This window comes from Vombatus ursinus, unplaced genomic scaffold (assembly GCF_900497805.2).
Source record: "Vombatus ursinus unplaced genomic scaffold, bare-nosed wombat genome assembly UNPS02014785.1, whole genome shotgun sequence".
In the NCBI taxonomy this organism is placed as follows: domain Eukaryota; kingdom Metazoa; phylum Chordata; class Mammalia; order Diprotodontia; family Vombatidae; genus Vombatus; species Vombatus ursinus.
The window spans coordinates 9,010,472-9,021,531 of NW_020954563.1; the positions used below are offsets into that span (position 1 = coordinate 9,010,472).

Consider the following 11,060-nt stretch of genomic DNA (forward strand, 5'->3'; position numbering starts at 1 on the left):
GTGGATAGAACTCCGGCCTTGGAGTCAGGAGGACCTGAGTTCAAATCCAGCCTCAGACACTTGATACTTACTAGCTGTGTACCCCTGGGCAAGTCACTTAACCCCGACTGCCTCACCAAAAATGAAAGAAAAAAAAAGAAAAAAGAAATAAAAAGTGCTTTATATACATTACTGAATTTGATCCACAGAACAACTATGTGAGGGAGAGTAGTTATTATTATTATTATTATTATTATTATTATTATTATCCCCATTTTACTGATAAGTAAACAGACTCAGAAAAGTAAAGTGACTTGACCAAAGTCACATAGCTAGTAAGTGATAGAAATGAAAATCAAACATAGATCTTCTGACTCCAAGTCCAGGCTACAGTCTATAAGCGTTGACTCTTCAGCCACTATAAGTAGAAGGAAAAAGTGGGCTCCCCAAGAGCAAATGTAACCTGCCTTAATGAGTCTGCCTTTCCACAATGGGCCCACTGCCTCACTCCCAGAGCTACCATTCCACAGTGACGGTGAATCCTCGGGGAAGCTTGGAAAATCAAATGCCTTGGCCATAGTCATCTGAATATCTCCTAGCTCCTCCATCTACCATAGGACAGGTCTCCTATACCAGGCAGGGTAATATCCACTAGGGTTTATGGCAGCCAGCTGAACCCATGAGGCTTTAGAGTATCTGAGGCCTCTGTAGGAGAATGAGGATCATATTCCCTCCCCTTCTAGCATCTTCAAACTTAACCTTTCCCAAGACAGTCAAAAGACAAACACATTTTGGCAATGAACATACTATGAAGAGGCTGGGTTTGGATGACAAGCAGGAGAGGAGCTGTTTCTGGCTGGGGAAATAGGAGTCAATAGAAAGAGAAAGAAGAAAAGGAGAAAATGAAGGAAGGAAGAAAAAGAGGGAGGAAGAAGAAAGATAAAGAAGGAAAAAGAAGAGGAAAACAAGAGAAATGAAGAGGAAGAGGAAAGAAGAGGGGAGAGAAAGATGAAAAGAGAAGAGGAAAACAAGAGAAATGAAGAGGAAGAAGAAACAGGAAGAAATGGATAAGATGAAGGAAGAAGAAGGAAGAGGGTGAGAATTTTACTGAGTAATAAACTTATGAGGGCAGAAAGCAGGCAAATAGCACAGCAAGGGCCCCTTCCCCAGGAATATGGATGACTTTCCCAACGTAAGGAAAAAGAAGATGAGGACCAGTGATGGCACGTGGGATGTCCTGAAATGAGAGGGCAAGGGCCTGAAATGAAGGCAGAATAGCACATGGCAGATGGTGGGTGGCAGACAATGGACCAGAAGGAGCAGGGGAGAATGATGCGGTCAGTACCTCCTGCTTGTGCCTCGGCGTGGTTTCCTGCTCCGGCTAGCAGTACATGGTGAGGGAGGAACCAGCAGGATCAGTAGAGGGATTACATTAGATACATCGAGATTCAGGTCAGGTGGGGTGGTGAGGTAGGGAGGGGAGGGGAACTCAATCACTGAAAGAACTTTAAGCTGGGGCTACCAACAATATAATTGGGTGGAGGGACTGCGAAGCATACTCATTTACTTACGAACGTTATGTCTGTACAGACATGCAGCTGTGGTGCATGTGTATATTCATGAGGCATGTGTATAGACATATGTGTGTGCTTGAAGAGGTAGGTTGTTTCATATACGTGCCTAAGTTGTGGACATACTGTGCTCTTTGTTTGAATCCAAGTATGTGTGTGCGCGTGTGAATCTCACTGCAAAGTAACAAAGACAGGCTCCTGAGCACCCACAAGCATAGGCCCCTTTTGTGAGTCAGTCAGAAAGAGGTCCCCTCCTTAGGCCACTAGGTAAGCGCTTGGTGATGTCACAGGAGAACACAGATCTCCTGCCTTCATAGTCTTGCCTCACGGCTGCCCCCAAAAAGGATCACCTCCTCGGCCACCATCTTCAGCTTGTGGGGGCTTTGGGGAAAATGTGATAACACACCTGTTTGGAAGGGTAACAGCAGGCATACGTGGCCTCTGAGGGACCTTCCCTGAAAGGCTGTGCCCATGTGGGGCACAGGAGGCCTCTCTGAGTTCCAGGCAAGGCCTCCTCAGGATTGAGAAACTCATGCCTATGGCCCCAGTATTCCAGCTATGGACATCAAACAATAGTGATGCCATCATAGAATCTGTGTGGGCAGGTCAGGGTTGTATGACAAGCTGCCATTATTAGTTTAACCTTTATAGTCTTTTTAAAAAAATGCAAATAGTGCTGATTACATGGTTTTATTTCAAGTTGTAGTCCTTATTTATATTTATTTATTTATTTATTATATAATTTTAAACTTATTTTAAAATTTAAATTTTAAAATTAAAATTTATTTATTATATTTATTAAGCCTGACATTAAAGTTCAGAACAAAAAATAGCAACTTTTTCAAAACATATCACACATGTAAGTTCTTGTAAGCATATAAATATAATGGTTTAGGCAACTGTGTTTTCTTGACAGAAATGTCAATGCGTTAGGTGTGTAGAGAGACATGGGGTCATGGATGTCAATATCTGAAGGTATGGACATGCATAGAATATACCCAGGAAAATGGGGACCTATGTGCTCTGTGAATGTTTGTGTATGTGTACACCTGTCCAAACACAGGAGAGCCCCTCTCCTTTCTGAGGGGCATAGACCTGTACGGGTACAATCACATACATAGCCCTCTCACAAGCAGAGATATACCTTGGTAGAGGAGAAAGAACCAGTTCATGCTGCCTTTCATGAGGAAACAGAAAGGGCGGGGCCTGGGGTGCACACATGTCAAACCCTAGATAAGTGGCTGGGGCTGTTGGCCTCCACAAACCAAAGCTGAGGACACCTGGACACCCAGTGTGTATTTCAGGTGCTCTTGTCTGTAGGATGGGGAAGTTCAAGGTTCTCTTGCACTTGGGGGTAGAGAGAAAGGCTTGAAAGTCTCATACCTTCAGTTCTTTGATCTTGGTGGGGGTACGGAGCTCTCCTTCCTCTGTCTCTGACTTTCTCCTCCCGCCACCATAGTCTCTGTCTTCTTCAGATTTCTCAGCCTCTGACCCCACATCATGATTCTCACTGACGGAGGCTGGTCGAGAAAATTCTGCTGGGGGATGATGGCAGGGAGGTAAAGAAGGGAGAACGGCACCAGGACAAAAGGTCAGGACTCCTAAAGCTCCCAGCCAAGGGAGCCGAGCATATCCTAAAGAGACCCTGCCCAATGCCCGCGCCATTAATCCACTCAATACTGGAACTCAGCCTGGCTCTGGTCTAGTCTCACCCAAGCCAGAGCAGATATCTGGTCAATTGCCCTGCCTCTCCCTTTCTACCTCTTTCTCAGGGCATAATAATCAATGCAGCCTCAGCAGTGCTTTTGGAAAGGGCAGGACAACTTACTGCTCCATGGCTTCACTCAGGATGCCTGTGATTCTGACTTCCTAGACTAGGTGTTCTTAACTTGGGGTCCATGAACCTTCTGAAAATTTTAAAAATTTATAACCATATTTTAATGTAATCAGTTTCCTTCGAAATCCCATGTTTTGTTTTGTTTTTTATTTCATGCATTTTAAACATTATTCTAAGGTGTCTGGGCGTGGTGGCACACACTGTAATCACAGCCACTGAGGGGGCTGAGTCTAGAGGCTGATCTCAGGGGCACTGACTGCAGTACAGTCATTTGAGTGCTCTCATCTGGGCACCAATAGTGAGCCCCCAGCCTGGAGGGGTATGGGGAGGGGACCAGGCTACCTAAGAAGGGGCAAACCAGCCGAGGTTAGAAAAAGAGAAGGTCAAAGCTTCCAGGTCAGTCAGCAGTGGGATCAGGCCTATGAGTGGCTGCTGCACCTCCAGGTAAACAAAATAAAGAGTCCTAGTCACCAAAAAAAGGAGGGAGAGCTATAGGTTTCACCAGATTGCCAAAGGGGCTCATGACACAAGATAGCTCAAGAACCCCTTTGTTATTGTTGTTACTGTTCCGTTATTTTAGTCATGTCCATCTCTTTGTGACCCCATTTGGGATTTTCTTGGCAAAGATACTGCAGTGGTTTGCCATTTCCTTCTCCAGCTCATTTTACAGCTGAGGAAACTGAGCCAAACAGGGTTAAGTGACTTGTCCAGGGTCACAAAGCCAGGAAATGTCTGAGGCCACATTTGAACTCAGGTCTTTATGATTCCCAGCCCAGCATTCTATCCACTGCGCCACCTAGCTGCCTCAAGAACACCTAGCTTAGACCAAAGTTCCTTTGTTTGGTCACCACACTCAGCTATCTCCCTCATATCCACCCACATTACTCCTGTCCAACTCGACCTGCCCCATTGTGCCAGCTTATGTCTTTCCGGGTTGATCATACATTGCTCCCTGTGATACATTCTATGTTCCAGTCAGATGAGCCTATTTGCTGTAAGAGAGATTCATGCCTCTGCATAGGTTGTCCCCCTTGCCAGGAATGCTCTCTTTTCTCACTTTTGCCTCTTAGAACCACTAGATCCCTTCAATACTCAGTATCAGACCCCTGATGGGCCTTGACCTTGGTATCAATCATCTGATAATCTATCCCAGAGGCATTCACTTTTGAACAGAAGCCAAAGAGTTTCCCAAACCCAAAAGGCTACAGCATGCTCTAAGAGGGGGAGAGTTTCATGCATAGGTGAGAAGCAACGGGATCATTCTTGTGATAGGTTGGTGCCACTGACAGACTACCCACCCCTCATTCAGATGCCCAAATGCCTCTCAAATTTGGGACATACCTCCATCGAGGCTTCGGGACATGGTGTACCGTTTGCTGGAGGAACGTTCAAAGAAGGGTGCAGGCCTGTCAATGAGGGCACTGGCCTGCCGGGTCTGTGCCTGTGTCCTCCCACTGTAGCGGAACTTGGAGCCCATCACCAGGAAGCCTTTGGGTGGGGGCTCAGGAGACACTAGCCTGTATTGGGAGCATGGGTTATGGTGGGAGGGTACAAGAAGAGCCCAAAGTTACAAAGAGACAAAGTATTTGCTATCTTGTTATATTCTAGTTATCTGTGTCTGTCCCTGTGCCTGTATCTATAAGATCCCAAAAAGCTCCACAAAAGGAAGGATCATACCTTATCTAAATTTTGTCTTTCATGCAATAAAGAGCTCAGTGCTCTGTATCCAGCAGACACTTAATCATAAAACCTCTTGGCTGGAGGGAACTTTAGCAGAATTCTTTAGCTTAGCCTTTCCTAAATCCATTTGAGGGAACTGATGCTCCCAGAAAACAATTTTAATGCTAACAACAATTTCCTCTGTCAAATATTAAACATGAAATTATGTGAATGCCCAAAAATATAACTTGAAGGAAACTAGGTTAAATTTCTTCTATTTCACCCCAGAATTTTTCTGATTCTTCCAAGGTCACATAGGGGAGAATTATACTCCTAAGCCCTTGTGAACCAGCTTATAAAGGTACATGAATATATTTTAAGCTCTGCCATTACCCAGTGTTCTGCAGCCAAATGAGTCTATTAGGCACTTATTTAGTCTAGCCTCTTCATTTAGAAGGAAGGAAATTGAAGTCCAAAGAGGGAAAAGGAATATGCCCACGGTCAACAGCAGAGCCAGGAAATGAACCTGGACCTCCCAATTCCCTGGATCAGCTGGCTATATTTTCCTAAATCAATGTAAGGGATACTTTGCATTTAGCCTGTAGATCCTTCCATCCCTTAAGGCAAAGGGAGGGACTTCCAAGTGTGCTAGGTGAGTGGGGATGTCTGGGGGGCAAGAGGCCCTTTCCTAGATCCACCAAAGTCCCGGTTTCATCTGCCCCATCTTGCCCCTGCCCTGCCCAGTTATGTCCTGCTCACCTGAAGAACGTGTGATGCTCAATGCAGACCTTCCAAAGTCTCTTAGCTGACCGGTGATTGGGGAGCTTAAAGCCGATGGTACTCTCAAACTGCTCATACTAGAACAACAGGGGAGGGAGGATGAGTGACATAGCCCTGACCCACTCTCCCCACACTTGTCTCCCCTTATCAGACCATCCTTCTCCCAAGTCTCCTCTCTCTACTCAGCCAAACTCTGACCCCAGGCTTCTAGGGCCTACTTTCTCTAGGGAATCTTCTCTACTATTCATTTCAGGGAAAGGAACTAGGAGAGTTTAGCCTGGAGAAGAAAAAGGAGGAAAGGATGGGGAACCCAATCATTACCTTCAAGTATTTGAAGGGCCATCACAGGCAAGGTGGACCCAAAGGGAAGAATTAAGCACACAATGTGCAAGTTGCAGAAAGGCAGATTTCAGATGGACTTTAGAAAAAACTCTAACAATTAGAGCTGGGTCAAAAGTGGGAAGGGCTCAGGAACAGTGAGTTCTCTAGCAACAGAGATCCTCAAGAAGAGGCCAGATAGCCACCTATTATGGAGAAGATTCTGGCTCAGGTAAGGATCGGAATATCTGCTCTCTGAGGTCCCTCCTAAGTCAGATTCCATAAAGTATGGTCAAGGGTAGAGAGGGCTCACCTCCCCTGGACGTATCTTGATATAGAAATTACTTCTTTTATAGGAAATCTTAAGGATCTTGGGCCAGGCAAATCGGTTGATGCGTAGACGGTCTCTGTAGATCAGCAGGCCATTAGCACAGACTCCGAGCATGATGTCAATACCTTCTGAGTCCTAGGAGAGGAGAGGAGAAGAGAAGAAAAATAGGAAAGGGAGGTAAGGGAGTAGCAGTAAGGTGGGAAGGGGGTAAGGGAGACCAGCCACAAGACCATGGGCCATACAGATAGAGGGTGCTTTGAATATAAGCTATGCCCGGAGACTCCAGCCTGAGCCTAGGTTGATCTACCTTTCTATCTGCCCCAGAAATACAAGTAGAGCCAGCTTGTTGGGGATCCTCTTATGCTAAATCCTATTGGGGGAGGCCCAAGGTACCAGGCAGAAGGTGCCTCTGGCTCTAAAGAAGCAAGGCCAAAGCTCACAGGGCACACCATGTGGAAGACATCTGGTCCATAAGCAGTGCCTGGGAAAGTGCTTGTATGCAGAGGAACCATTGTACCTGAGAATATGAAGACTTGGGTTTATCATCCATTCAGGGCATGTAGGTCAAGCAAGAAGAAACCCTAAGCATACCCTGAAGCTAATTCCAACAGAAGAGGGCTGAGTCCAGCTTGGTAAGAGGTCCGGTCTAACCCTACCGAGGTCAGGTAGCTAAGGTCAGTGCCAGTCCCCTTTCCTTCTCAGTCAGACAATTATACCAACCTCCTAAACAGTCTCCCTGCTTCTAGTTGCTAAGCCATCCTGTTCATACTGCCTCTAAGCTTTCTAAAGACCAGCTCTTTTCACATCATTCCCCTGCTCAAAATCTTTCAATTGTTCCCAATTGCCTACAGAATCAAGTCCAAATTTTTGGCATTCTAGGTGCAATCTAGACTTCCAGTCACATCTCCTACTAAATGCCCTTCACGGCTCCTGAATTCCAGGTGGATTCGCTCTGAAGCAAATCTTCCACGTTTTAGCCTCAACACCTTCGCTCATGATTTTCTCTTTATTCTCTCCCTCTCTGCTTAGCTAAATCCTACCCATACGTTCAGGCTCAACTCAAATGTCATCCCCTCCAGAAAACCTCCTCTGGTCCCATTAAGCTCAATAGGTCTCCCTGAAATCCTGCAACCTTGACTGTCTGTACTGTCCACCTGACACCACAGAGAGCAGAAACCAAATCTTAGTTTTCTCTGTCTGTGAACAGCACCCTTCACAGGGCAACAGTAATTCTTTGATGACTGGATTGGTCAAGCAAGTTCCGGGGTCCCCATTCCCAAGCCCAACAGTGAGCACCTCATTACCCAGTCTTCAGTGGGTACCTTGGCATGATGTAGGTCGACTCCATACATGGACAGCTTCTTGGCATTCTCAAGGAAGTGGATTTCAGCTTCTCCAGGAGTCATGCCCCTGTGGGGGAAGAGGGCACACAGTGAGCAGGGAAAGGCCAGAACCTGAGAGAAGAGACAATCTAGTCTGCACCTGGAGTGTCATGCTCAGCTCTGGGACCACAGTCCTCAAAGTACATTAACAGTCTGAAGCATGTCCAAAAGAGCATAACCAAGATGCGCAGTGGCCTGGAGGCCATGTCATATGAGGAATGGTTCAAGGAAGTTTATTTTGGAAAGGAAAAAACCTGAGGGACCCAGGATAGCTGTCTTCAAATATCTGAAGGGCTATCACACATAAGAAACATCACATTTGTACTGCTTGGCCACAGGGGACAGGTCTAAGAGCTCTGTGAAAACCTTAAAAGGAAACAAACTCACCCAATGGAAGGAGTTAAGCCCATAACAATCAGGACTGCTTACACAACCATTGCAACAATGTAAGTGGGAAGAATAATAACAAAAAAACCCCAAACTGAATGCTGTGTAATTATGACAATCAGGCTTAGCCCTAAAGATGAGAAAATACTCCACCCACCCTCCCTCCTTTCTTCTTTGTCCCCTCCCTCCCTTCTTTGCAGAGGTGGAGGGACTACATGTGTGCATAGAATTGGATGGGGTTGACCTGTTGGTTAGTTTTGTTAAGATTTTTTTTCCTTTTTTCTTCTTTGTTATAAGGGCTGGCTTTGTGGGAGGAGGGGGAGAGAGAGGAATATACTGGGAAATGAGGGTGATGTAAAAACAAAAGATATCAATAATTTTTTCAAAGAAAAAATACACATGCTGTATATTTTTCTCTCACCTTTTTTGTTATCACAAATAATGTTACTACGAACATGTTGGTACACATAGGCCTTTGCTTGTTGTCAGTAATTTCTTAAGTCTGAGAAATGGATTTTCTGGGTCACAGGCTAAGAACAATTTAGTAATGTTCTTGCATCATTGCAAACTGTTTTCTAGAAGGGTTGAACTAATTTACAAATCCTCAGCAATGTACTTGCATACCTGTCTTCCCATAACCTCTCCAACAAAGTGTTTTCACATTTTTTTTAAAGCATACTTATGGCTTGGTAGTTGTGAGGGGACATTTTAAGGTTTCATTTCGAAAATTTGGGGGGATTTTGAATTTTTTTGAGACGGTAATTGGTAATTTGTGTTTCTTCTTTTGAAAACTGCTCCTATCCTTGGAATATTTATTTGTCTACTGAAGAATGCTGTTTTTGTGAATTTGGGTATCAGATTTTTGTCAGTTATTAAATGAAAAATTTCTTTTAATCAATCTGTATTTGCTTCTCTGGTTGTGGCTACAACAATTTGTTTAAAACTGCTTTAAATTTTTATGACCAATTGTCTACTTTGTTTTTCAGGATCTCTTCTATCCCATGTGTGGTTACTAATTTTTCCCTTATCCACAACAGTGAAAGATATATCTTTCCATTCTCTCCTAATTTTTGAATGGTGTAACTTTTTATATTTACTCTAACCATTTGAATTCTTTGTGGTATAAACAGGAGGGAGATGCTGATCAAAATGTATTTTTTACCAGACTGCTTCCCCTTTTTTCCAGAGGTTCTCTTTGAATTGAGTCACTTCACCCATGGTTCATGTTCTCAGGTTTATCAGACAATAGACTGCCATTGGCATTTGTTTCTAGGTCTTGCTATTTTAGTCTGCTCCATCTATTTAACTTTTCTGCTTTTGAAATCCAGCATGAGAGAGCTATTATAATTACTGCTTTCTCCTAAGATCTAATAGCACTAAGCTTCCCTTACTCATTCCTTTTTGTAATTCTAGGGATAGGAATTAGACCTAGGACTTCATTGGTATAGGGAACTCCCAGATCAGGGAACTCCCACTATCAGTGTAGGTTGGCACTTTCTCTGTAATTTACAGTCTTAGAGGTAGTTGCCTAGAGCACTTTGAATGACTAAGTCATTTTGATTATTATAAATATATAAATTAAAGATAAAGGACATATACTATCTGCATACAGAGAAAGAACTGATAAATAGAAGTATGTATAGAATAATTTTCCATATATATACCTATTTGTGTCTAAGGTAGCCATCTTTAGGGGGAAAGGGGAGTAGGGAAGAAAAAAAAGGAAAAAAAGAAATTTACATGATAACTTTATTATATATTTAAAAGAGAATTGCAAGTTGTACATAATAGATTTGTAGTTTCATGTGCAATTATCTTTTTATTATACTGTGTTATGGAAATGCTTATTTTATTTCATAAATTAAAAATAAAATAAATTTTTTTTAAAAATAGAAAAAAAAAGTTAAATGACCTGCCCAAGGTCACATAGCCAGGATGTGTCAAAGATGAGTTTTGAATCCAAATATTCCTGTCTTTAAAGTTAGCTCTCTGTCCACTAACACCACACAGCCTCTCTCTTCTTGTCATTATATCCCTTGAAAGTCTTGACTTTTTATTCCTCCAAATGAAATTTAGTATTTTGTATATTTCCATCAAGTATTTTTTTTGTAATTTGTTTGGTATAGCACTAAACCTATAATTTGGGACATAATCAACACTTTTACTGTATTAGCAGGACCTTGCCATAGATCTGGAATCATTCTTTAATTATTTTGGTCTTTTATTTATATAAAAATGATCCTGTGGTTGTATTCATATAAGTCTTTGTATATTCCCAGTGACTGGAGAATGGCTGAATAAATTATGGTATATGAATGTAAGGGAATATTCCTATACCATAAGAAATGATGAACATAAAGAATTCAATGGGAGAAGCAAAAGGAGACATATTGGAAGCATGGTGGACAATTTAAATTAGTCTTCTAAGCTGTTATTAAACATAGCTTTTTTTTTTCAGGCAATTGGGATTAAGTGACTTGCCCAGGGTCACACAACTAGTAAGTCCGAGGCCGCATTTGAATTCAGGTCCTCGTGACTCCAGGGCTGGTGCTCTATCCACTGCACCACCTAGCTTCCCCTTAAACATGATTCTGGCAGATGTAGAAGAGACTGTGACAACTATAGAAACTGATGAAGGAACCTGTGAAGAGGTATATAAATCAATCAAGTGGAAGAGTCCAATGCCATCTGGTCCATGGTGATGGTATCTTTCAGTAGCATCTCCATTGGGATTTGGCTAAAACCAAGAATTTCCTCTCCAAAAAAAAAAAAAAAAAGATATTGCTGAAAGGAAGAGTCTGTGATTTTTTTTTATA

General features: G+C 43.0%; 1 protein-coding gene across 13 annotated transcripts in view; it reads right to left on the reverse strand.

Annotated features, from left to right (window-relative positions):
- Nucleotides 1-11,060, reverse strand: part of EPB41L1 (erythrocyte membrane protein band 4.1 like 1) — a 106,818-nt gene that overhangs the window by 33,022 nt on the left and 62,736 nt on the right. For 10 of the 13 annotated variants that reach the window (XM_027867186.1, XM_027867197.1, XM_027867196.1 and 7 more), the window contains 5 exons: nt 7,798-7,885; nt 6,458-6,610; nt 5,806-5,903; nt 4,729-4,904; nt 2,934-3,088 (listed from right to left, as the gene is read on the reverse strand). In XM_027867186.1, the coding sequence (XP_027722987.1) occupies nt 2,934-3,088; nt 4,729-4,904; nt 5,806-5,903; nt 6,458-6,610; nt 7,798-7,885 (670 nt within the window). The remainder of the gene's footprint in view (nt 1-2,933; nt 3,089-4,728; nt 4,905-5,805; nt 5,904-6,457; nt 6,611-7,797; nt 7,886-11,060) is intronic. The other 3 variants (XM_027867198.1, XM_027867193.1, XM_027867189.1) reach the window with 1 other exon arrangement.